Source organism: Hippoglossus stenolepis, chromosome 11, assembly GCF_022539355.2.
Source record: "Hippoglossus stenolepis isolate QCI-W04-F060 chromosome 11, HSTE1.2, whole genome shotgun sequence".
Lineage (NCBI taxonomy): Eukaryota > Metazoa > Chordata > Actinopteri > Pleuronectiformes > Pleuronectidae > Hippoglossus > Hippoglossus stenolepis.
Window position 1 is genome coordinate 17,687,364 of NC_061493.1, and position 27,009 is coordinate 17,714,372.

Here is a 27,009-nt window from a genome sequence, read left to right on the forward strand (position 1 = left end):
TTGTTTGTACGGACACACGTCGTCTTCACGTGTGCAGACGTGGTTGTTTTCGTGCAGAGAATTTCCTCCTCTCAAGCCTTCGACATCATCTTGTCTCAGGGATACTTTAAAAATAACATCTCTGATCTCTTGAAATGTTGTGGGCAGAGGTTGCTCCAACAGAGTTGCCATGGAAACAGTGGCCATCAAGCGACCATTTCACTACATACCTCAGATAGAAGAAAGGCTGTAATGAACAAATATGCCCCCCCTCACCCCACCCACCCACCCACCCACCATCCTCCTCTCCCTCCCCCTGCTGTTTCCTTTCTATATGTGATTGAAGACCATGTGGATTTGTGGGTGGATCAATGTATGATTGGGGAAACAAATAAATAATCACGGCTGAGCTGCATTACATCAGCAGAGACTCGCTCATCTAGATAGTGCACATAAAGACACATGCATACAGCACATAGGGGACGTATTAACCGTCCGCTGCTGCTCTTTATGGATGTGCTCTGTGTGTCGAGCAGCCGGCTGCTGGATCTATATCTGCAGCTCTTAAGACATCCGCTGGAACAAGGCTTACGGGGGACTCCAGACACGACGGGTCGTAAAAGAGCCAGACGGGGATAAAAACCATACATCATGTCTTCATCTGATATCTGTGACAAAGACATAAAAGTAAAAATTTACATGTAGCAGAAGCTGATCGCTCTGCTCTGAAAGAAAGACGGAAAAAGCTGCAGTGATGATGCTTCAGTCTGGGGAAACTGCAGAGAAACACAGAGATGTGGTCGCCATCATCATGACTCATATCAGTCGCTCAGGGAGGAAAATAAGATCATTTACTCAAGTACTCTGAGATTTTGACTTGCTCATACTGAATACTTTAGGATTTTATACTTTATACGTCTTCTCTTCTACATTTAACAGAATAGACATTATACTACATTCATTTGACAGCTGTATTTACACTGCAGGGTAAGATTTTACATTAAAAACATGTGATAGACTTTTAAATGTATTTGTTATTTAGATTAAATCAGTGACTCCTCACATTTTTGTGGTTGTAGTATCCAGAAAGTATCCGTCCATGCTGCTGTCACCTACGCATCACAGGGACGATATGCAGAGACACGGGGGAGAACATGAAAACATCGCACATTGAGCAGGGATTCAAACCGAGAACCTTCTTGCAGTGAGGCGACAGTGCCACTCGTCCACCATGCCGCCCTGACAGTGTTCAATATAAAATAAAAAAAGCAAAGATCAGCAAGGTGAAAACAGACTCATGAAGCAGAGCTTTGTTTTTGTCTTCTTTCCAAGCAAATTTATCATTTCAAGATCCCCCAGATTTCACTTGTGACCCGTTGGAGAAGTGCCAACCTTTAAAATGTGAATCACCGGATAAACCAAACTGTGTGTTATATAATATAATATATAACTGTATATAATTACAACTAGCTCCACCTCCTGTCCAAGAAATAAGTTCAGAGCATAACCCTACATGAGTAGGCAGTTTTTCAATTTTAAACATTAAACATCATTTATTACCTTTGGACGGATCCAGACCAACGACCTACTGTCAGCCTTTATGCTAAGCTGAGCTAACTCCCAGCTAGCTGCAGCTTTGTATACAATGTGGGGATATGTAGAGAGAGAGGTGTCAATCTTCTCATGTAACTGCAAGAAAACAGATGAATGTTTTTTGCATTTATTTTATATTATCTTAATTAATTTCCCAGTGAGAAATAACAATACATCCAAGGATCTTGATGAAAAAAGGCTCATTTAAAGAACTGATTTCTACGAGTGTTTGCAATTTGGAGCCGCTTTTGAGTTTTTGAAATAATCTTCATCTCCCTCTCTCCCTCAAAGAATCAGGTGAAAACTCGAAACAGCGTGAAGTTAAAAAAATATCTAGATAAAGGTAGGGGGGGGGGGGTCCTGTGGAGGGAACAAGTTGTGCTGCTGTGGGGGAAAGTCCCTGACAGGTCGGCAGCTTGTGATGGAGGGTCCCAGAGCAGAGGAGCCGTAACCATCAGGGTGAAACCATGTTTGATGGGAGCAAACTGTCTGAGAGGGGGCCAACACGATCCGCCATGACCACTCTGGGGGCCCCAGAGCCTCCGGAGAGAAATTGTTGAGAGGAAAACACATACACACAGTGAGGGGACAGATGGAGGTACACTCACAAACACACACACACACACAGCAGCCTGCCTGTGAGGGTAAACTCACAGAGCAGGGACACAGAGGTGAGTTCATATCAGTGCTCCGCCCTCTGCACACAGAGCGGCTCACTCTGACCCATCTTTATTCAGTTATGATAATGCAGTGTCACGCAGGCACAGATTATGTTCAGGTGTCTGAGGGGAAAGCTTAAATAGAGGAGGAGAGCTCTCGCACTGGGAGGGTAACCGTCGACAAAGCGCTGCCTGAGATTTGGTCTTTCGGAGAATTAACTTTAAATCTACCGTACGAGGTTTGGTCCATTTCTGCAGTTTTTTTAAGCTCACTGACTCTGAGTGTATGTGAGTGTATGTATGTCGGCCCTGACTACAACGTTTCAGATCATGGGTCAGGGCGGTACAACACTTCTAGTTTATGATTTGACAGAAGTCCCTGGTGACGGTTCAGTTTTACTTCCTGTTTCCGTTCCTTGTTTGAAAACTAAACTGAGTTTCCCAATGTTCTTTGTTGGAGTCCTCGCCTTCTTTGAGCCGGCGACAGGTTCATTGGTGCATATTTAACAAAATATGCAAAGTAATCGGAAAATCAAGACGACAAACATCAAGAATCATAAATATAAAAATTGAAATTCACAACAAAAGTATGTAAAATATAAATATTAAGTGAAATTGGCTCTGTAGAGATCTGCGAAGAGAACATCACTTCACACGAGAACACTTCAAATGATTTATGCCACATTTCAGGCAGTTAAGAGACAAATGTGACGCAGCTCTGCACGTTCATCGATCCTCTGTGGGAACTTGTCGCAGAACGTCTTAAGTGTCCATTGTTCAAAGTGTGGGAGACTTTGACAAGCTGCGCGGCAACAACAGTAAAAGTGTTTCCCCTTTTTCTTCTATAAGGAAAAAGGAAGTAACACGAATTTGTGGACAACAATATCCTGAACTGAGGAGGAAAGAGAGGTTGAGGTGCGTTCATCATGCTATAGGAGTATGTGTGTGTGTGTGTGCGCACACGTTGTGGGAACTGATGTTGAAGATGATGTGTATTTTATGCTGTGTATGCAAGAATGCAGTTACTTCTGCATACTTATGTGTATGAATAACCCCATCTGTGTATGTGTGTGTGCATTTTTTTGTTGCATTAGCATTTAGCACACGTACACACACACACAATCTTATAAACAAGCACCCTCAACACACACACACACACGTTCATACATGTGCACGGCCACAGAGCAAATCACAGATTCAGTGAAGGCGGCTGGCAGGAGGGAGAGAAAAGCAGGAGAGAGGGAGAGAAAGGGGGAGTTGAGGAGGAGGAGGAGGAGGAGGAGGAGGAGGAGGAGGATGTGACATGATTTACAATGAGATCATTAACCTTGAGAAACAGAATGGCATCTGTGACATAAACACTATCTCTAAGACGGACACCTTGTGAGAACAATATACCTCGTGGATGCTCTGGAAAACAAATGCACGCAAGTGAGTGTGCACGTACAAACAGCCGCGCACACGCACACACTAGAAACACTCTAGACTCATTTAAACCTTAAAAGAAGTCAAATGTGTCCCTAATAAAACACAGACTTTTATGTGTTTGCATTGGAAAGTGACAAAATAAATTATAAACATAATAATCACTGTGTGTGCTGTTGTTGGACATAATTGTCCCATAATGCAATGCACTATATGGAACTTATGGAAATAAATTATTGACGAAACATGTATTTCTGCATGTGACGAATCATTTTCTGTAAAACTCAGCACATTTTGTTCATTATCTTCACCACGGATGTTAAGTTTCCCCCCCTTTTGTTTATTCATTGGTTTATATTTCATTGGTTTGTTTAAAGCAACATTACACAAAATCTACAGAGCGGGTTTCAACGTAATTTGATGGAAGGATGTGGTTGAGGGAAGGAGCCCCTCAGGGGAGAGACCCAGGACTTTGTTTCATCACTTTCATTAACTTTGACAGTTTTCCCAGGGAATGATTCATGGATCTTGATGAAAACAAATCTAAACATTTAGGGAACTGATTCCTGAGTGTGGGAACTTTGGTGCAGCTTGATTGAATTTACAGGGCCTGTTGGACCTTGGTGGAGGTGTGTGCTCTACTCAGTGCAATTCTAGCTGACCGGAAACAAAAAGTATATTGTATAAACTTAATGCAAACACCAGGTCGTGCAGGATCTTAGTGTCAAAAAACGCTTTTTAATAAACAAAAACTGACCAGCACTCACAAGCAGTTATCACACGATCCTTATTTATTCCTCCACAGTCATGAATCCATTCTATTATAAATGCTTAGTGTGTAAATGACATTTCAAATAAAACATTGCCAACAATCATTCACAGGTTAAGTCAGAGAGTTGGAGCTTCTCTCTGGTAAATCCAGCTGTAAACGTCTAAACACTCACTAGATGCACAGGAAAAGAAAACCATTCATCGACTGGCACAAAGGCTTATGGGATGCAGACTGAGAAAAAAAAGAAAAATAAGAAGCCCTTTTCAAAAGTGCATGATACGGCAGTCATGTCGCAATGTCTTCAAAACATAAACTCCCTTTTTAAGAACAATAAAATAGACAGATATGTTCCCCCAGAATATTTGGCAACGAATCACTCCTCTTACTTCGACATGTATAAAAAGTGAATTTTCTTAGAAAGTAAAATGTCTTCCTCATGTCAGTTATGCTGAAAATATATATTAAAGTTACAAAATGGTTTCAAAATGTTGGAAGACACTTTGGAAAATGAGTCAGTGTAATAATTCAAGTTCTAAGACACTCAAAAGAGGATTATTGATTGAAAACAAAAAAAAGCCCACGTGGGACTTCGACTTCAAGTATAAAGCAGATTTTTGGATTTGTATGATTTGAAGACTGTATTCTGTCTGACACACTGCGAAACGCATCCAGAACATCACACAGCAACAGTAAACAGCTACTGAGCGGCAAACATCTAGAAAAGCTCTCTATATAAAAGTATTATTGATTGGTATCATTTATTGATCCTAATAACTGATCTCTTCACTAAATCTATTACAGAATCATCTTTGTTTTTAAAGATTGATGATGATTCATATTAAACACTAAATATTTAAAGCACTGAAATGTATGATATGATATGTGTTTCCATCTATAGAAACCACATTCTTCTCTTTCTTCATCTTCAATCATCAGAAACCCTGCACTGAATTAAAGCCTGTTTAGTTAAGACAATTTAAAATGAACGATGTGCTGGTTCTGCAGCTTTTGCAGGAGTCCTGCTTCTTCCACTTATTCTTTATCATCATTGCAAAAACAAAAACAAACCTCACAGCTGAAAAGGCAACAGTCAGACTACAGACTACAGTGCATATTGTGATGTGTTTCTCCAATAAAAAGTTACTTGAAATAGTTTGTTAACATTTAAGAAAGTAAAACCACGTGGGTCGAGCTCAAAGTGAAATCAGGGTTCTAGTGATTTTCCATTGATTTAAGTAAGTAAAACAAACGACTCAACAGAATCTTGGGATTTAATCTCACGTTGTCAACTAGAGCCGGACGAATTTATCTATTAGCCAATAAAGATCCTCTGATATGAGCCTTTCACAGCACATGCACCGATATGAAAACTTTTATTTTACAGAATAAACAATTCAGAAGAGATGTGCATTTATCTTCATATTTTGGATTGATATTTAAGTTTCTAATTTAAGTTCTCCATATTTGGTTGAATTTGTGTTTTCATTTATCTATAATAAACATTTAGAACAAATTTAATGCTTAAACTCTGTATACATTTATATCAGCAGATGTATCGCCATCTGAAATTTTTTATTTTCTAATATCGGCATTGGGCCGTATCAGTCGGGCTCTATTGACGACACAGTAAAACCTGAAACTCAACTTTACTATCCACAACACGCTGTGCGCACACACACGCACACACACACACACACACACACACACACACACACACAAATCAACTCTGTTTGCCGTCATGTCTCATGGACATTACATGTAACTCTCTGTTCAGCATCTCTGAGAGTTAGACCACTGTGCAAATCACTGAGCAGCACTGACTTCTATCAGTACTGAGCTTGAATATTATATTTCAGCATAATTATGATAAAGTATAAGTAGACTCCTCTGCTTCTTCTTATCTATAAACAGTTTCTCTATTGATTTTCCATAAATGTGTTAAATCAGAATAAATGCTGATATACTAACATAACATTATAAATACCGTAAGAGAGGATTTTAACCATTTCACCCACTTCTACTGGAACATTTCTCACTGTGCACATTAATCCTATGGTTACAGTATGTTTTACTATTCAACAGTAGTCTTCACGAGAGGCAGATAAAGGGAACAAAACTTAAAAAAGTCGACGATGAAGCAAACTGCAGCTTTACTTTGTCATAAAGATGCCACATGACCTGCATCTCACAAACCTGCCACATAAGTTAAGTTGTTCACACTCAAATATGCCACAAACCTTTATTCATTGAGTAACTTTTAGGGTCTTTAATGCTACATTTAAACCAGCTTTTATAAAAGGTAGTGCATGCTCACACTCACTAGAACAACATTGTTTTACTCCACAGATTTTTGCCTTTGTTCAGCTTTCTTATGATCAGAAATCGTCAGCAAGCCGCACGCTGAGGGAGACGTTTAAAAAAGAATAAAAGCCAGAACCTTCCCGTGAGGCTGATGAACGTCGGTGGACTCCGACCCAAGGACCTCGAAATCATGCGCATGAGCTTGAAACACTCAGAGTGAACGTTTCGAGAGTCAGTTTCACACCTGCTCACGGCGCCTGCTGTCCCGCTCAGAGGAGGTCGGTGCCGTCGTAGACCACGGGCCTGTCCAGACTCAGGTGATACAGCACTTTCTTTGAGATGAACCTGATTCACAGTAAAAGACAGAAATGTTTGCTTTACGTTTGATATTGCTCCTCCTGGTGAAAAAGAACTGAAAAACAGGACGGGGCGACTGACCTGGAGAAGGAGTTGTCAAAGATGAGTGTGTATTCTCCAGGGTTCCTGACTTTCAGTTCCCCCTGGATCGTCTCTTTGTGGGAGTTACAGCGAGTCAGTGGGATCAAAACCTGCACAGAGGAATCGGATTTGACATTTATAGTTACGGCAGAGAAATAGATCTGCATACATGAAGGACAAATTCTGAAAGTGTGAGCGAATGAAAGGAGGATGTGGGGATGGAAGACGACACGATTTATCAAATCTGCTTCCAGCTTTGAATCTGTGGGAATCCTACATGCATGATGCAGAACATGTAACCTGAAGCTGCCGTCGTTGTTTCACTATAGGTCACAGAATCTAACAGGGGGACAGATTACAGTGTAACACCAGCTGTATGCTGAGGCAGACAACTTATCTATCTCAAGTTGGAGGGTAGATAAATATTAAAGACACTCCAATCCCTCCTTCCACAAATGCAGCATTTACGAATAGTATTATTGACTCAAGTCTGACATTAGTGCGATAATCCAAAGTGCTGATATTCATGAGCTACCTGAGAGCTGCACAAACTGTGAACACAACACTGACACATCATCACCCTCAAAGTTTATATGCAAACAGGTGTTTAAATACACATCCAGCACATTACAAAGCAAAATAAGCATCCCTTGAGATCCTGTTTGTGACCGTTCACACTCTTTTGGCTTTGTTTCTGGTCTCTACCAACTCCTGCAGGAAATATCTGGCTCTTCAAGTGCTAATCTGCAATCGCTGGAGTTTCAGGAATTCAGGTGACCCCTTTAGCATTGTCATATAGTTTTTATTAACCGGCATGCTCAGTCAGAGGGTCACAGAAATAGAATGTCTTTGTGGAGTCTTTGCATATACTGTATCTGTAATGCAAGAGACAAGCAAAAGTTTCGAGAAGGGATTCGTTGGCATACAGAATTGAACCAGCAACTGGAGCCCATCCCTAAAAGCAGGCATTGTGTGTTCACGCCCACTTCACACACATCCCAGTGTCTCACCTTGGCCTGCTCCAGCGGCGTCTCTGCGCTCTCCCTGTACACCACACTGAAGGAGATGCTCTTGGGCTCAGAGGTGAAGGTCCAGGTAACAGTGGGACCAGGGCTGCTCATGGTGATGGGGATGGTGCTGTAACAGCTGGATTTGATGAAAAGCTCTTGGGAGCTGTCCCCAAACCCGGAGATGTCATCGATCGAGAAGTGGACCGAGAGTCTGAAGAGCGGGGAAAAAATACCAGGACACAACAAGAGAAGTTTATAAAGTTGAAGAGCTGCAACGGACAAGTAATTTAACTATTATCTCAATAAAATCTTTGATCAAAAGGAAGTAAAAATGCTGTCACAGTTTCCAGGAAATCAGGTTGATCAAATCGCTTGCTTCCAAACAACAATCAAACAATATTTCATTAACTATTATTGAAGCATAAACAAATAAATAAAACTGTTTATTGTTCCTTTCAGGGCTTTAAGATTTATTTGTTTACCTCAAATGTACTTGTCAAAGTTTATTTATTTAGTCTGTGAGTACATTGTTTATTTTGACAGAATGTTGCTTTGTTTGTCTGTTTATATTATATCTAGTTTTGTGCAAATGACACTGGGGATGTAGAGTGTTTCTGATTAAGGACTATGGAAGAGCCCTTATGTGTTTGTTAAAGTTAATGTTATGCTATGCTGATTCCTTTGTGCCACTGGGGTTATTTTATTATTATTACTATTATTTATGAATTAAATCCTGTTTAAATTGATGTTTTAATTTCTACGTTTCTGTCTGAGGATGTTGTATCTTTAGTGAATTATCCTGAAATGAAATCAATTTAACCGATGAAAATGCAATGAAACTATCTTTCTTACATTAAGTACAATATCTCTACGTGTTGGACTGATTTTAGTATAGTCTACACAAGTTAGAAAAAAAGACTAAAACTTGACAAGAACGGAAAAGGACTGAGCTGAGGTGAGTACTTTCTAAAATCCCAGTGGGCAAAAATGAGGTCAACATCCATACTTTACAACTGCTACAAAAGAGGCCAGGATAAAGACAAGTCTAAATAAGAACAGAGGTCACACAATTACGACCCCGGTAACATTTAGGGAAGCTTCTCATGCAGCTTGTAGATTAGTTTCATATTTCACTTCCTGTTTTTCTGCTCTTGGCTTTAAGTTTTCTCCAGGAGTTGCTATTATTAGGAAACTTCCTCTGAGAGTTTATCTGTAACTTGTGACTGCATCGGTAGTTTAACACAGAACTGCTGCATTCAGTGTAACTTTCACTGCATGTGATAAACTCACGTGAGTTCTCCAGACTTCAGCAGGCAGATCTCTGCATCCTGCACGGAGGCACCGAGGTCCTCAGTATCCTCTGATGTGATGTCTCCTGCACTGGCACTGCTGCTTCTAGAAACAAGAGACAGACACTTGTCATTTTAAAATAATTTACTGTTTATCAGTTTGTGGGGGATTTCACTGCCACACTAATGCATATTCTGATGATGAGTGTCAAAGAAAATTAGATCTACTCTGGAAAATAAAAACAAATGGGGTAGAAAATCTATTTTAAAAGGTCTGAAATTTGAAAATGTGTTATAAAATAAACAGATTTGTAATGTACATTTGTGCAGGGAATGCCAAAGTGCAAAATGTGTGTTAGAGTAGTAAGTCTTTGATATAGACAATGTATGCAGAAACCTATAAGCTGAAAAAATACAACTCAATCATGAGTAACATTAATAAAAATACATTTTTAAAGATAATTTCTGCTGAATTTCTTTTTCACTGCTGCAAATACTTCTGGTTTTGTGGCTGTGAATATTCAAGAATCAAGCTGAGACACACTAAGGAGAAGGTGTCATGTGTGAACTCCATGTGCCTCAGTCTCTTTGCCCCTCGTCAGTGGCTCCATGCAAGATACTTACAGCTGTGCTGCCCCCTGCTGTCCGTGCTCAGAAGAGCAAGCGGTGGCAAAAGAGAGGGAGTCACTGACGACGCTCACTTCTTCGTCTGTGATGATGTCAAAAACACCATCATCCTGTTTCTCATTTTCATCCGGTCCTGGAAAACAAACAATATCTTTGTGTTTTCATTGCACTCTCACCGTGCTGTGGATCCCATTATCAACACATGAGTGAGTTTTAAATCAAGCGTGCCAATACCTTTTATTTAACAGAGAGGTGTGTGTGTGTTTGTCTTTCTGTGTGTTCTCTCACCTGGCCCAGCAGTCACAGCTCTCCCCGCCTGCAGCAAGCGGCTGAAAGGTGTCCCTGGTGTGCTGTGCATCACTTCCTCCTGCGGGTGGCGCTCCACCACTGCACTGTGCTGGTTGTAACAGTCCGTGCAGCAGCGTTCTCTGTTGCCGCCCTGTTGGGTGCTCACTGTGTTGCTGCAGCAGTAGTAGCAGAAGGGACGCCCACACAGTCTAGAAAAACAGCAGATACAACGTGATGGAGATGAAGGGAGCGGGTAGAAAGGCTCATTATTTTTGAAATGCATTATCGTGTCGAGGATTAATTAGTGTGTGAGTAAGTGAAGCTTTTTGGGTCACGTTTTAAATCAATTCCTAAAAAGAGAATTTTTTGACTTTAAACATACAAAGACAATAAGTAAACCACAAACACATGTTTTAATCTCAAAAGGTCTTTAAGAAGTACAGTATCAGTACAGTTATTTATAGTTATCGCCTCAGACTGGTCAACAATAGTGATAACTCGAGTCCCTTCAGTGATACTAAGGGCTAACAAGTCTCTCTCTCTGTGATTAGAGTCTGGTCTGATTGTGTAAGACAAATACAACGTTTTTTTAAGGCAGGAAAACCAGTGGAAACAGGATATAATGAATATATTGTTTGATTGAGGGGTAGTTTTTGTTAAAATTGTTGCTATTGTGATGTTAATGTTATTGTTAAATCTGCCTTTTTTTTTGTCTTACATCTGTCATCAACAATTTGCTAAACACCGTTGAATCCACGGCTAATCTTCTCGAAACAGTGTGTGATTTCCTTGTTGCTTTCACATAGACTCCTAAAGTATAAACAGCAATGTCTTCATACTTTCTTAAACATTGTGAGATGGGACGTTTTTTTTAAATATTTTACGTTTGGAGGACTATTATTTATGAGGGTGGCGCAGATCCCCCCAAAAATGTGAATGTAGTGACTTTAAATGTGGTTTCTTAAGGGGGTTGTTGGGTAAAGGTAAGCTCTCTACTTAGTGCCATTCTTTTTAATACGAGAACTGTTAACAGCCATCACATGTTGACTTAGTTGAGGTGCAGGAGACATCACGGTTCCTGAATGTGGAGCTTTGATGGACACAACTGAGTCTGGTGGGGATATTTGACTTCCCAGTTTAATAAGTCAAAATGAGAAGTGAAATACAGAAACAAAATGCCACTGGACGTCACGGACTCAGTTCCTGTTGTGTATTTTGACATAAGCGAGGACAAGGAAAAACATCTTGTTTACGTGGCAAAAATGCACAAAACCATCATATGACATATGGGTAGATTGCGCATAGGAGACAGTCTTTTAGACCAAATACTGAGTGTTGTTTCACACAGTACAATGTGTATTAAGGGGTCAAAGAAGTGCAGTGTTGAATTTACTGCGAGTTGGATGAGCGATTTATTTATATTGAAAGGCTTTGAATAAACATGTGACCAGCGCTCTGTAGCAGGAGCGGCTGGGAGTGACCAGTTCCGGATGCTGCATTCTGAGTGGAGCTTCACAAAACTTTGAATAAACAGATGCACAGCTCTGCAGCAGCAGTGGCTTCAGGGTTTTCCACAGTTCCAAAGCCGGTCATTATTTGCCGAGTCTCTATTACTGCAGGTCACTTTTGCCATTTCAGAATAAAAGCTGCAACCAGCATTACCACAGGCCAAACAAGCTATCAACCGTCATTACACTACTAGTTAAAAACCAGTAGCACTGATGGTACTGTAATTGGTTGCCATAGTGACATGTGTATGTGTTTATTACACAGAGGAGCATCTGACCTGCAGTTGTACTTGCGGAGCCACCAGCTGAACTGACTGTGACAGCCCAGACAGTAGTTCACGTCCCTCTCCGTCTCCTCATCCCGCAGCTTCTGCTCAAACTCCAAGGCATCGGATTTCTGCCAAAGTGCATCTTTCTCCCTGCAAAGAGCAAAATCCACCACAATTAAAATCTTAATGTAGATTATACAAGCTGGGTTTCTGGTGGAAGCCATTTTAAAAAGAGGAGATCTAGACATACTGAAGCTCAACTTAATCATAAGCAAAAGTAGATCAGAGAGACTAAATCTGGGGATATTTTAAGTGTGTTTATACCTGATGAGTTCTATGAGTCTTTCCTCCAGATTGATTTTGGTGCGGTAGAGGTCATCGAGTTCAGCAGCTGTCTTCAGATCAAAGCTCTGTTTGTCCTTCGTGACTCTCCGTAGATTTTCACTCATCTCCTGACATGTCCGCTGAGCGGCTTCGAGACCAGACTCAGACCTGCGTGCGAGAAAGAAAAATGCAGATTTCCTCGAAAAAGGCAAACTATGTAAAAAAAACAAACACCCGAGATTGGAAACATTTAATTTCACAGAGCTTTAATTTGGTCCAGAATGTGTGATTATGAATACAGTATCTCACCTTGATAAATTCCCTTTCAGATGGATTATCTCGTCTTCTTTCTGCTGCATGAGATTTTCAGACTCGGCCATCTGGATGTTTTTCTCCTCAATCTGTTGGCAATATCTCTGATTCTCAGCCTGCGATCAGCACAGCAAAGCGAGGCATTATTTCTGGTTCTTTGTGAATTATGCTCGTGACCATAACATTTTGATTACTTCAGTTGCAAAAAAAACAATGTTTCATTTGCAGATTAGCATTTTCATCCATCAATCTGAGACACACATGTTTACATAAAGATAAATGTATATACACTCTATGAGAGACTTTCTATCCCGGTGTTGTCTGCAGCATAGACCACGTTTAACATGGTTTCATTTCCACTTCCACAACCACTGAAGATTTGTGCAGTAAAACATCAACTCTGCTTCTGACTGCTAGACAACGTTGTTAGTGAATGTCAAAACAAAATGTGGACGGGGGCTAGAGATGCTGCCTGTGTTTTATTATAACACGGAACAAAACTTTGTCAGAAGCAGGTTATCCTCTCACCTTTAGCTCTTTGAGTTTGTTCTGCAGATCGACCACTTTCTCCTGCTCCGTCGTCAGATGTAATTTCACTTCCTGTAGCTCTTGGTTCACACTCTGGGTGAGAATATGAATCACAGATTATCAATATATACAATCTCAAAAGCCCATCAGCTCTCATCTGATGACATATAAGCCTCTGGGGGCAGCGGCAAATATTTTGGGGCTTCCGGAGCAGACAGTGGATATCCAGACTCTTCTGTTCACTGTGCACTGCTTGCAGTCCGACTAGCAATGTAAGATAAATTAAAAAGCTGATAGCTAAAGCATGTTGGTCAATGTGTTGCACTTCTTTTGTGCTCCACACAGACTTTTTGCGTATGGGAAATTAAAGCCTTTCTTAAACGTGATTGGTAGAAATGGAAACCAGAATGTTTCCAGACCCAAAATGTTTGGCCCTCGCCCAGAAATTATGCATTTTCACATGTAGAATCTTTTGCAAAAAACAAATTTCCTGTATACATGGTCAACAAATCAACACTCTGAAAAATCGGGTTTCTCTCTTCCTCTAACTCTCTAACGTGGTTACTTAAAAGCATTTGAATACAATGACGAATAAAACGTTTATATAGTGGACATAGTTAACTTGTTTGTATCTGACCTGGAGCCGGCTGTCGTGGCTCATGGTCTGGCTGCTGAGCTGGAAGCGGAGTGCCTGGATCTGCTCCTGGTTCGTGTCCTGCTGAGATTCAGCCTCCTGCTGGGCCTCGCTCAGCTTCTGCAGCTTCTGCTTGGTTGCCAACAGACCGTCCTCATTATGGAGCTGATTGAGGAGTTGCTGGTTCTCTTGCCGTAATTCCTGCATGCAGCTCTTCCGCCTCTTAGCTTCCTGAGACGCCTTGTCCTCCAGCTCTTGCAGCCTTGTCGACAGGCCCTCAAAGCGCAGACGGGCCTCTTCATTGTCAGCGGTGAGCATACAAACATGCACGCCAAGCTCAGCTGTTTCTGTGTTGGCTCTATGCAGCGCCTCCCTGGAATCACTGTTCTCCAAACACAAGGCTTCGTAGCGCATCTTCAGTTTGTTCAGCTCCTCTCTGCAGGCGGTCACTTCTGCAGCCAGACCTGCTCGAGCCTGGGCCTCACCGTCTCGCTCACGACTGAGAGATTCTTCTCGCTCTCGGGACTGGAGAATCTCGTCCACGTGCTTGCGGTTTAGCTCCTCCACCTGGGCCTTGAGTTGTTCTGCTAAAACTCGGAGGTCTTCTCTGGAGGACTCCGTCACCTCCTGGAGGGCCTGAACTTTCACTCTCTCCTCAGTTCCGGCCAGCAGCTGAGCCCTGAGCTCCACCACCTCCTCCCGGAGCCGGTGCACCTCCCTTAGGTTGAGCTCCAGTTGAGCCTCAGCTATCACCAGCCTGAATGAACCCTCTTTGGTTTCCATGGAGGAACTCGGATGCTCATCGTGAAGCTTCTGCATTTTCTCATTACTCTCTGCAGCTCCCTTTTCATCGTGCAGCTCTCCGCTCATGCTCTCCAGTTCCTCTGCTCGAGCCTGAAGAAGTCCACATTTAACAGTCTGGTTTCTCAACTTTGCCTCAGTCTCCTCTAGTTTTTCAAGTAACTCCGCTTGGCTTCTTTGCGACACTGTGAGGTTCTTGTCCAACTTTGCAGCTTCGGTGGCGAGAGAGTCCAACTCCTGTTGTGTTCTCGCTAACTGCTTCCTCAACAAGGATTGAACCTCCAGAAGGTCTCTGTTCTCCTCCTCAAGCTTCTTCAACTGAGCATCTGACACTTCCTTCTGGACAAGTGCATTTTGAACAGTCTCTTCCAAATGCAGGTTTTCATCTAGCAGCTTCTTCTCCCGGGCCTCCACACACACATTTGTAGCCTCTACTCTACTTTTTAAGTGCTTCTCCGATGCCCTCAAAGTGGCGAGCTGATCTAACAAGGCTGCCCTGCTCTCTGTTAGCTCTGTGACATTATCCTCACTCTTCTTCACTGTTTGCATTAGCCTTGTGTTTCTTTCCATGAGATTGCTGCATTGTGTTTTGAAGTCCTCAACATTCTCGGCTTGATCACAGGCAGTGACTTCATCATCAGTGAGTCTAGAGCTCAGACTTTCTTTCTCAATGTTTAACTTCTCCACCTGCTCCTCCAAGTGTTTTATTCTCTCTGAACTAACAGCAAGCTCTTTCCCTCTGTTTTTTAGGGCTTTTCTTAAATCTAGCATTAGGCTCTCGGGTTCCTCATTCTGGCTGCCCCCACTCCTACATCTCTGCTCTACCTCCACCCTCTCCTCCCACAGCCTTTTCCTCAGGTCCTCTGCTTGCCGCTCCCTGCACTCCAGTGATGCTTGTAGACCCTGAAGCTGGGCTCTCAGGTTCCCCGTCTCCTTCTCTTTCAAACTCAGCGCCCCTTGAATTCGACCGACGACCCCGTGGAGCTCCTCCAACCGTCTCAGCGCCTCCTCCTGTTCGTCATGGGCTCCAGATTTTACTTCAGCTAGCTTCTCCTCACTGTCTCTCAACTCTTGCTCCCTGAGTTTGAGTTCCTGTGCTAGACGCTCAGAGATTCTGGCCCTGTCTTCAGACTCTCTCTTTGCTGCCAGTCTCTCCTCCTCTGCCGTCTTAAGTTTATCCAGAAGATCCTGGATCTTCCAGGCTGAGTCACAGTAGCTTGCTGTTTGTTGGCCTTTTTCTTTCAGTGATTCATCCAATTTAGAGAGAAGCTCCATATTTTTGTTCTCGGCAGATGCAAGTCTGTCTTGAAGTTCACTTTTTATTGCTTCCCTACAAGCGTGAAGGTGATTTGTTTTCTCCCCATCACTGGCTTCAGCTGCTGCCAAGTGTCCAGACGACTTCTGAGCTGCCAGCTCTCCTTGCAGGTCTTTAACCACACCTTTCAGCTCAGCAGCTTCGTTGCTTAACTCCTGAACCTGCACCAGAAGCTCCTGCTGTCGGAGCTCGGACTGGTCGAGCTCAATGCGGAGATTCTCTGCAATACTGCAGGGAGAGGGTTCCCCCAGTTCCCCCAGTTCCCCAAGGAGACTGTGACTGAAGTCTGGGATTGGAAGAAACTCCTGCGCCTGGTGAGTGGATGGAACAAGAGAGCTGTGGTCAGATGATGTTGGACATGAAAATAAGTAAATACAATCCCTGCAGCAAAAAAATCATGATCTTCGGCAGATTACACAGGTTGAAAACATTGTTGTAGCCAGCTAAGGGGTTTTCTCATAAGGTCTGCTTTGGATCATTGTACTGCTTGTAGAAGCCCCTTTGCTGTAATGTGGGTGTTTTTACTTAGTTTTTCTGCCCAAATTTTGTTTGGCCTTCCCCGGTTCCCTGCATCTGACATTTCTTCATGAAATTTAGGGCAGCTCCTCAGTCGGTTGCTTAGAGGAACCCATGGTTGTTGAGGGAGAATTTATCAGCTCTGGAAATGTCATCAGCTGATCATTCCTAATGACAAATCTTCACCTGCCTTACAAGCCATAATGAGTCAATTATGGTCTAATGAGTTCACGTAGTTCTCCGTGATTCACAAGAAGCCGGCTGCTCAAGCACATGCCACAATTCGTGAAATAAAAAGGAACACATTACGAATGCATAGGTAATAGAGGAGATTCATTTCATTGTGTGTTTTCTGCAATGGTCATATTTACCTATTTAAAGTCCAAACCATATTTTAGTTACTCCAACTTTAACATGCAGCTGTATTTCGGTATGTTGTTGGTATGTGCAAGTACCTGTGAGTGTGAATAGCTGCTAACCAAACTGGTGATGCTGGAGCAGCGAGTCGGAGGATTCCACAGGAAAGCTGGTGAGGCTGTGCTTAACGTTCGCCTTTAGCACAATGAAAAAAAACAACGTCAAGATCATTTAACACCTGTTAAATCAAACGTGTGAAAATGTTTTAATTAAAATATATTATAATAACTTGGTGTACCCAATAACTTAAAACAATTAAAGACTATCCCTTTCAAACACAGATATTGATCTATCTGATAGAAACCTAGAGTATTCTGTACAATATAATGCACTCAAATATAACTGTTAATGATAGGGAGGTATGTTCATGCATTATATTCACAGATGTTTTAATACTGCACCCTCCACTATGACCTCAATAAGAAACATATAATAGAATCAACACTTTTCTGACTATGTCAAAAAAGACTAAACATCATGAGCTTTGTAAGGATAAATGTTAGAGAACAGATGTTATCTTCCCGTATAACCCACTGCTGTATACTGCTAAATATGAATATTTGTCAGACGGAGGTAATGCTCCATTTACGTCACTTCAACCAGGTAATTCTTCATGCCACAGCTTCTGTGATTGTAGGCGTCATTGCACTGCATTATACAACAGAATTTTAAACGATAAACCCTGTGATGTGATTCCATGAAACAACAACTGAAATTACCCTTCAGAAAATTGTGGCCATCGCCTGTGGAGCGACTGAAAATTGATGACAAGGAAGTGAAAAGTTTTGGCAAAGGTGTTGACATGAACAATGGCGATTAATGTTCACACACTGTCGGCACCCACATCCTCTTAGACACACATTAACACACCCTCAGGCAACAAAAAAAGGGCTGTGAAGGTGTAGAATGATCAGATAATTAAGTGTTTCTTCACTTTCTGAAATACCCACAGCGCCGTAATCTTACATTAAATGCACTACATTGCTTTGTTATTACAAAGTGTCCCAATTTAGGTCTTTCTCAGATCAATTTGCTAGTAACTTCCGACCCCAGGAGGATCTATAACCTTCCATTTGTTAGTCAAGTGTCTTTGTCACAACACAGCAAAAAGAATGACTGCAACATACAGAAATACACCTGTGTTTCCTGTAGAAAAACAAAAGGAAGCTGCTCATTGTCAAAGTGCAAACAGTCGTGAGTGTGGGTTATTGTTACCTTGCAAAGGATGGCCAATCCGCATCAAGGTCATAACCTCTGGCCGCCACGTCAAATTGGATCTGGTTGAGCTCATAAAGATGGTTGATTATGTCAGCGGTGAGGTGACACTTAAGGAATGGACTCCGGGCATAATACCAGTCACTGTATTGGAATAAACAAACAATAAACCACAATAATATATATTGTAAGCACACACATGTTTAAATAGATGCAAAACAATGTTTGTTAAGCAATGTGATTTATACAATTTAGACTTCATATCATGCAATTTCTGCTAAGATTAGGTTATTTTATGTGAGAGGAGCTTTAAAGCTTCCTCACAGGTACACATGTGACAGGTTGTTTAGCTAAGCAAAGCTACGCTAACCTAACATTGGCTGTAGCTTCATATTTACAAGTACAGACATGAGAGTGGTGATAAGTTTCTCATCGAACCTTCTGCACGACATTAAATAAAAATCACAATTGCAAAAATTATTCCATTTAAGTTAATTAGATGGTTTCTATAGATTGTGTGTGACTGATTAAACTGTACAAGTGTTGCATTACCAGAACAGAGCTGACACACAAACAGACACATTAAGGACAAGCTGTCTAAAATGAATTTGTCCTCGATGGAAAAATTATATCTGGTAAAATATTTGTCAAATAAAGGGCTTAATGAAAGAGAGGAAGTGAGAGGTGTGGCAGGTTCTTTTTCCTGTTAAAACATAACTAAGGACTTAAATCCGAAAGGGACAGTGACACTTCTTGAGAAACGATGCCACCAAACCATCTTCCGTGTTGTAAAAGACACAAATCATCTAGCTAATTTCAAGAGAGCAAATGTGGTAAAAAAAAAAATAGAGATGTGTGTGCGTAGATCTGTCTCCTCTGACCTTGTGACTTTCTGGTTTATAAGACACTGCTGCAGCGTGTCGGCAAGACGCTGGTGAACGAGCGAGTAGCGGATGAAGGCCCGTCCTTTCCCCAGCGACGTCTTCAACTGAGGACGCACACAAATATTCAATTTAGTGTATTATACTCTACAGACTCATACAGTGAAAAAGGGTTTCCCCTACCTGAATATTTTCCAAGTGAATGCAACCACATTTTCAGTTTCATGTCCTTAACTGAGGATGCAGCTATCAATTATTTTCAATAACAATTCATCAGTGCATTTTTTTCTTTCTAAATCAGTTACCTATTTAGTCTACAGAAAAGTCAGAAAACAGCTAAAACTGTCAGAGACTAAGATGTTAACTTCAAAGGTGTTTATTCTTCTGACAACTGAAAACCCAAAAGTTTTAGCTTATTTTGATATAAAACAAAAAAGGAGAAAGTCCTCACATTGGAGAAGATGAAACCAAATTATGATTCGCTTTTTCTAGAAAAATTACCAAAATCAAATCAAAATAGTTGTTAATTTTTCTGAAAATCCACTAATTGTATCTTTGTTTCAAAATCTTTTTTGTGCACTAAGGTGGAAATTTGACAGAGCACATGGTGCGACAAAACTGGGAAATGACCAAAGGCACATGACAAAGACAGATCATACACACAGGCTTAAAAAATTATATTCAGCGGGCTTGAAGACATGATATAGAAACAAGAAATACTGTACATAAGTGAGGCTTTAATAGTAATAATTGACAGAGGATGGAATAAAAGATAAAAATGTTTCTCTTTGCTGTATCGTCCTCAAATTTTGACAATGGTGTTAAGAATCTGTAATTATGGTTTCTGGTTTCCTCCTGGTGTGAATGTTGTACAGCTCCACACAGACATGTCAGCTTTCGTTTTAAAATAACCCTGGAGAAAGTGTATTTTGCTCAAAAACATTTTAGACGTGAAAAGGTCATCGCAGCGTAGACACTCTCCAGCCCAGACTCTGGAATACGTTGACAGATGGGGGCTTTAGGTAAGACAACAGACTCACAGATCTACCATAAGGACACCAGCTGGAGGCTCCCTTATGTCTGTGACTAACCAACAAGACACAAGAAGAGTAAAAATATTATTTTACATTATATTATATTTAGCAGAACTACACAAACTTGGTGGAAGGATGTGGAATGGATCAGAGACGTTCCCACGATATTATGGAGCAGATCTGGATCAGGGAGCGGATCCATGAATTATTTTTCACTTTCTCTCTTTTCACTCACTTTCTGAACGTTTTCAACATTACCCTTGATTTCTCAGAGAATAAAATCAGACATATTTTGGGGACTGATAGCGGTGTGTGCTATTTGAGTCTGATCCAAATAGCACATTTAAATATGGTTCTATAAGGGATTGTTGGTTTTTGGCGGAGGTATACACTCTACTGAGTGATATTCTAGTATTATATTATATCATTATAATATATTTCAAATAAGAAGTAAATGGCCGTCAGCTACTATCAACTGAACTATGTTACTTTTGAAGAAAAACTCCTAAATCAACAAAGACAAGTAGCACCCGCCATTCACCAAATGCAAAAAATACCATTGGTGGGTACAACACAAACCTTTTAAGTTGACTGTTTTGCAATATTTTTGGTTGACCCTCACTTTCCACTGTTGCTATAGTTCAACACAAGAGACGCTGGGAACTGTGTCCTCAGCAGTGATCACTAAACACTAAGAGAGTCTCATGTATGTGACGCCAAATATCTTATCAGTGTTTCTCCTGGTAACATTTCTCTGTGGCGGTCTGCACCAACACAAAAAGCCTCAGTTGGACCACACTTTAAATGGTAATAAAAAAAAATCTAATTTTATTTTATGTTATTAAAATATTCTCAAAGAATTTACCCATCATTTAGTACTCATCAATCCCTGCTCAGTCACATTGAGCATACAAAAAAACACTATATAGGAAACACTGACTTCACCGGCTGTTCATTGTTCAATCACATTCAATAACATGTCGCTCTTTAAACTCCCTAAACAGGTCAACGAGTCTGTTGTTGAGATGCTAGGCTCCATGTGTTAACTCTCTTCGTCTATGCTGCTGTCAAAACCTTTGGTTTTCTTGCTATTTTTACAGATGTGGAGTCCTTGTGCTCGCCCTCACTGTCGGCTCTGCTTCTACTTCCTCGACAGGCTGTGAACGACCGGCAAGAGCGACGTTTTTAGCCATTGTTGTGACAATGAAAGCTAAAAACGTTTGGCCCGCCCACTGCAGGAGTGGAATCACATCCCACACGCACACACTGCCCTGCTGTCGCAAATCTACGCATCTCAATGGGAAAGAGGGTTCTTATTAAACACTGTAATTCTCAAAGCTACTTTTTTATAGACTAAGCAATCTCTCATGAGGCAAAGCTAATGAAAACATTAAATTTGTAAATCATTTTTTAAACAGTTTGAATGTTTGTAAGCACAAAAACGTAAACACCAGGCCCACAGAATATGAAACAAGCCACAAATTAAAGACAGTACAAACAAGGGCTAAGTCAAGTGCAGTTAGTCGAGTGTGAAGCTCACCACTGTGAATCCTCGGGATAGAAGGTGAGGAGGAAACAGTGCAGGAGCGTGTGAGGCAGTGAATTAGCAGCACAGAGACTTACTGTACCTGATGGACCAGAGGATTACCAACATGGCTGCACTGTCACTGCGCATTTCAGTGTATGTATATGTGTTGCATGCCATGGCTGAACACAACAAGAGTGTGACTGTGTGTGTGTGTGTGTGTGTGTGTGTGTGTTGCACAGGAAGATTACCTCAGGGATGGACTTAACAAAACGGATGCCATCATTAGCTCCCTTGATCTTAATCAGGCAGTCGCAGAAGTAATCCCAGTAGTCTTTCCTCTGGCCAAGAAAGGTTGTCTTCTCTTTCTGGTCAAACTAAGAAACAAACGCCGTCTTATTATAGCAAAGTCCTCAATGTGAATTGTGTTATTAGTCAATTATCAGAAAAAAATCAAACATTGATTGGTTCCAGCCTCTTAGATAAGAACATTCGAGGAAAACAAAGATTGGATCAAAGATGCAATCTGAAGACAATACCATCACTTCTGAAAACTTAAGACGGCCACTTCTCACTTTGTACTAGTGATTAAAAGGTCAATCAATACAGTGGGTGGGGGAGGTACCTACCTGTAGCAGGTATTCAAGTTTATAGAAGAACTTGTGCAGGTTGGAGCTGTCATCAGTGATGGGTTCACCACACTCCCTGTGTTCTTTACTTAACTCCAACACAGCATCTAAACAAAATTAAAACACAAACACACACAAATACCATCTTATATTCTTGTGTACACACAGAAGGCAACAGTAGACAGTAGAATGTCTTATTTTACTCCCACTAAAAAGTATAATAAGATCAAAATGTTCAAATCAGTGGATAAATGTCACATTATTATTCCTTTTAGGTTTAAAGACTGATTTTTAAACCTGAGGAAAGGTTGATGTTTTAAATTCTTCTATATGAACAGAGAGTGACAAACACAAACAGTCCTCTCATAAGCATCATATCCACATATAGCGAACCTTTGCCACTGATGACAAATATATTGTGATAATTATTGATATTGCTTTGTTGCCCTAACTCCCACAAAATCCTTTTTGCAACATTTCTATTATTCATGGATCCCATCATCAATTGCAAACCACTTCCTGACAGAGATCTATGGCCGATCCAGATGTTGCAGTGAATAATTATCCCGGGATTAAAATGCTGTTTTCCTTCTGTCCTGTGTTTTGCCTTGATATCTCCCCCTTTATTTTTTCATTCTACTTTTAATTGCGGGTCCATGTCGCGTGGCACACACATGCAGCAACACCGCGTGCTGTTACACACATATGTTGTTTATGTCCGGGTCTATGTGTGGACGGTTTAATTACCATCCAGATCTCTGATTATCCTCTGCAGTTGATTATCTCCAACCGATGAGGCCATTGTGGGGTGGGGGGGATGACAGGGACTTCTGCACGTGGGATTAAAAACAAGAGACATTTTAATTTCATTTGTGCACGTTTCTGAAATGATCTCATGATGTCAACATTGTCCCTGAAATGTCAAGAATATATTAACAACAAAACAATGATACCTGACAGCATGTGAGTGTAAAAGTGGGACAGAGCTGCAAACCACAGGGAGGGAAACATTTAAAATAGTGCTGATCTAACTTGAAAACAAGAGACTACTGAGTGACACACAAGTCTGATGAGTCCTGTTGGTGTGAAGCTAAATGTTTGGAGCCTGAATGTGTCGAGAGGACTGAGGAGACCTCGATGAGGAGACAGGTTTACAGCAGCATCGTCCTTCTCAGGGCTCAGTGACACAACCCGCTCTGATCTGCGCCCACAACAAACCACAGCATCACACCAGAGACATTTCAGATCTGGGTCGAACCTCCTGACGCGACGAGCTGCGACGTAAACACTGGGATTCATGGAACCTGGAAGAGCTGCACCTGCTCCCAGCTCCTCATGTTCCCCCCCCCCTCGTCTCCTCACTCCCCGTGTGGCTTCTCCCTCCCTGGACGTCGCGGTTTGGATGTCAAGTCGCAATGAAAACAGCTGAATGTTGAATAAAGAGTTGATAGAGACACGTACTTGTTCGCTTGTCGGTTGTTCAGGATCCAGGTTAGAGGCTGAAACCCGCAGAAACTTGCTACCACAGAGGGCGGGTGCTGTCAGTGATTGACGGGTCTGACGGACCAATAGGCGCCCTGAACTTCAAGTTAAAGATAATCAGAGATAAAGTTTCAGGTTACAAGAGAAAAGTCGTAAATTTTACGAGAATAAAGTCTCAATATTACAAGAAAAACAGTTGTAAAGTCGTAAAAGAATACATTTGTAATGTTACTGGACGAAAATCATAATATTACAAGACTAAAGTCCTAGTATTACAAAATAAAGTCGTAATATTACAGGGATAAAGTTTTAATATTGAAAAAATAAAACCATACTACTACAAGATGAAGTTGTAACATATCTTACAAAACAAAGTTTAAATATTATAAAAATGAAGTCAAAATATTACAAGAATAAAGTTGTAATATAACAAAATTATAGTGATCATCAATAGTGTTGGAGTCAGCTAACAATCAGTAATTCTGAAAGTCTGACCAGTGTCCTGTTACATGTGATGATCTGAAAACGAGGTCTGATTCTCTGTTCACCTTTGTGGTCGATACATAAGGAACCATCCCGAGTTCGACAGGTTCTCACTGGCATTTGCAGAAAGGGCGCTGGCGGCTGCACAACTTCGTGGAGGTTCAGTATGTTTCCATATTTCTTAAGAGTTTGTTCACTGGGGGGGATTTCATGAGGCTGAATCTGAGGATACAGAATTTTGTGCACAATGTTTTGTATTTTCTATTAATAATATTTATGATAATAATGTGGATTCATTTTCATATTTTCCAACTCAGAGAGAGGCATGTGTTTTTTTTTTTGTGTTTTTTTTGTGTATTTTATCCAGGCATTCAAATAATAAGAAGAAGAAGATCTTTAAGAAACAAAATGCTTTACCTCTGGCCAGTCACTAAAAAAATCCCTTGTGAATGCACAATAGAAACAATCATTATGGAAAGTGATTATTATAATCGAAATGTTTAAACTCCCTGAAAACATTGTGATGGATTCCTACATGAAAACACAACATAACAACATATAGGTTATTTACTGGTTACTTCTTTTCATTTAGATTTATTTCTTCTTGCAGGAAAATGGCTGCGGATGACGACTTCATGAGCACAGACACCACAGACATCAGCTCAGCCTTCGACACAACCGTAGACCTGTCTTATTATTCCAGTATCTATGGAGATGAAGTCTGTGACAAAACAAGCATCTTGCAGTTTGGATCGATCTTCACTCCGGTTTTCCTCTCCATCGTGGTGGTCCTCAGTCTGTTCGGCAACATCCTGGTGATTGTGATCCTCGCCAAGTACGAGAATCTCAAATTGCTCACCAACACCTTCATCCTGAACCTGGCTGTGTCGGACCTCTTCTTCACCGCAGGTCTGCCCTTCTGGGCCTACTACAACGTGTACGGGTGGAATTTAGGGGAAGCTGCGTGCAAAATAGTGAACTTTGTCTTCTACGTTGGTTTCTACAGCAGCGGTGTCCTCCTCATCTTGATGACCGCTCATCGCTACGTAGCTGTCATGAATCCTCTGTCTGACATTGTGTCAACCTCCGGCTTCTACAGCGTCTTAGCGTCTGTGATCATCTGGGCAGCCAGTGTCTTCATTGCCAGTCCGGCCTTCCTCTTCACCCAAGTCATGGACAAGAATCACTGTGTGTTCGCAAATTCTTTCTGGAGCTTATTTGGAATCTACCAGCAGAATATCCTCTTCATACTGAGTTCTGTGGTTTTCACCTTCTGCTATTGTCAGATCATCTGCAGGCTGGTGCGTCCTACTGCCCGAAGAAGAAAGAACAAAACCTTAAAGCTCATTTTCACCCTCATGGTCGTTTTCTTTGTGGGATGGGCACCTTACAACATAGTGATATTTCTAAAGTCATTTTATCTCTGGAAGCAACAACCCGCTGACTCAGAGGTCTTGGTCGCAGCTTGTGAGTCAGAGAGACCACTGGACTATGCTTTTTACGTCTGCCGGATTTTGGCCTTTTCACACTGCTGCCTCAACCCTGTGTTTTATGTGTTTGTGGGGGTTAAATTCAAGAATCACCTGAAGAAAATGCTGAAGAGCTATGGCCACAGCACAAATAGCATCCGCAATAGACAAAGCCGACTTACAATCACTTCGATGACGAGTGGGGAAGAGTTCTCCATGTAGTCGATGTAGGTGTTGAAGAGATGATTGGACCTTTTCTGTCAGGGCTCCCGCTCTTTGGAGCAAGATCCGTCTGGGAAACTCCTCATGCTCTTACAAACCTATTTTAAAGACACATTCTTACTGCTGAGCTTTCTCTTTTAATAATTTTATCATGTTTTATTTGGTCATATTTTACTTTTGCAACATTTTTTATTTCTGTCTCTGTGCTCTACTGTGTGATCGTCAAATTGCTTTTAAATTATTTCTTATTGTTTTCTTTTTAACTGTGTGCTATTGTTTGCCTTCAAATTTTTTATTTTTAAGTTCTAAAGCACCTTGTCAATATTTTTTTGAAAGGTGATATATAAAAATGTTTATTATTATTATTATTCAAAATTCATATGACTTAAAAATGCTTATAACAAGAAATCCAGGCTTGTAATAGGCTCCATTCCATACATGATGCCAAATAAATGAAGTGTAAAAACAAACAGTGCAGCAGGTGTGTTTTTTATTGCCTTTATGAATGTGTTGTGAAGAGTGAACGAGAATGACATTTAATCAATTGAGAACGTTGCCACTTCTGAAAGACAAAACAAGAACAATGGATGAAAAATAAAAAAATATACAAATTGACTTGGAAGATTCAATTGGTGCATTTTTATTCAAGCAGACAAATGATATAGATCAGATACTGACATTCAATTTATCTGTTGAACTGAAAGAAAACCCTGTGAGGCATCAGTATGACATCACCGGGTTTAAATAATTCAGATCATATTTGAGAAGTTAACTGCACTGAACAAATCAGACCACATGATGGCAACAAAAATAAATCAGTCGGGTATTTCAATTTCAAAAAGGAAAACAAACAAACATAATATTGAAACTATTTGATTATTAATTATTTCCCCGAATATTTATCTCTCGCTTTAACGTCGCTGTGATAAAAGCTGATGTCGACTCAAGGCCTGAAGGGGACTGTTTACAGTAGTGACAATCCTAACAATGATGAAGATGAAGGAGAAATCTGTAAAATGTTGAAGATGAAGGAAAAATCTGTCAAAAAAAATGTCTTCCACTTA

The 27,009-nt window shown here is 40.9% G+C and overlaps 2 protein-coding genes across 5 annotated transcripts; one reads left to right on the top strand and one right to left on the bottom strand.

Moving 5' to 3' along the window:
• Window positions 1-4,426: 4,426 nt before the first annotated feature.
• On the bottom strand, window positions 4,427-23,871 carry LOC118118051 (FYVE and coiled-coil domain-containing protein 1). Of its 2 annotated transcripts, none has more exons than XM_035170850.2 (18): window positions 23,751-23,871; window positions 23,037-23,119; window positions 22,290-22,396; window positions 21,912-22,037; window positions 19,102-19,208; window positions 18,221-18,364; window positions 17,044-17,140; window positions 13,960-16,383; window positions 13,323-13,415; window positions 12,792-12,910; window positions 12,483-12,650; window positions 12,168-12,308; window positions 10,382-10,590; window positions 10,091-10,226; window positions 9,468-9,572; window positions 8,178-8,388; window positions 7,168-7,277; window positions 4,427-7,074 (listed from the first exon to the last, which is right to left on the bottom strand). In XM_035170850.2, exons 2-18 carry the CDS (start codon window positions 23,089-23,091, stop codon window positions 6,999-7,001), a joined length of 4,428 nt encoding a protein of 1,475 aa, XP_035026741.1. In that variant the 5' UTR covers window positions 23,092-23,119; window positions 23,751-23,871; the 3' UTR covers window positions 4,427-6,998. The 2 variants fall into 2 exon arrangements, with proteins under 2 accessions (XP_035026741.1, XP_035026742.1); XM_035170851.2 differs by lacking the exon at window positions 23,751-23,871 and adding an exon at window positions 23,243-23,637.
• Window positions 23,872-24,332: 461 nt separating this feature from the next.
• On the top strand, window positions 24,333-26,200 carry LOC118117927 (chemokine XC receptor 1). 3 transcript variants are annotated; one of them, XM_035170599.2, is made up of 2 exons: window positions 24,333-24,413; window positions 24,865-26,200. In XM_035170599.2, exon 2 carries the CDS (start codon window positions 24,869-24,871, stop codon window positions 25,943-25,945), a length of 1,077 nt encoding a protein of 358 aa, XP_035026490.2. In that variant the 5' UTR covers window positions 24,333-24,413; window positions 24,865-24,868; the 3' UTR covers window positions 25,946-26,200. The 3 variants fall into 3 exon arrangements, with proteins under 3 accessions (XP_035026490.2, XP_035026489.2, XP_035026491.2); XM_035170598.2 differs by having other exon boundaries at window positions 24,340-24,418; XM_035170600.2 differs by having other exon boundaries at window positions 24,353-24,413; window positions 24,847-26,199.
• The last annotated feature ends 809 nt before the right edge of the window (window positions 26,201-27,009 follow it).

What these genes read in the sequence shown, in the direction of transcription:
- LOC118118051 (XM_035170850.2), bottom strand. Translation starts at nt 23,091, where the DNA reads ATGGCCTCATCGGTTGGAGATAATCAACTGCAGAGGATAATCAGAGAT. An exon ending in AGACTCATAGAACTCATCAG is followed by an intron (nt 12,309 to 12,482) that starts GTATAAACACAC and finishes TGCTCTTTGCAG; the next exon opens with GGAGAAAGATGCACTTTGGC. An exon ending in TTTGACAACTCCTTCTCCAG is followed by an intron (nt 7,075 to 7,167) that starts GTCAGTCGCCCC and finishes ACTGTGAATCAG; the next exon opens with GTTCATCTCAAAGAAAGTGC.
- LOC118117927 (XM_035170599.2), top strand. Translation starts at nt 24,869, where the DNA reads ATGGCTGCGGATGACGACTTCATGAGCACAGACACCACAGACATCAGC.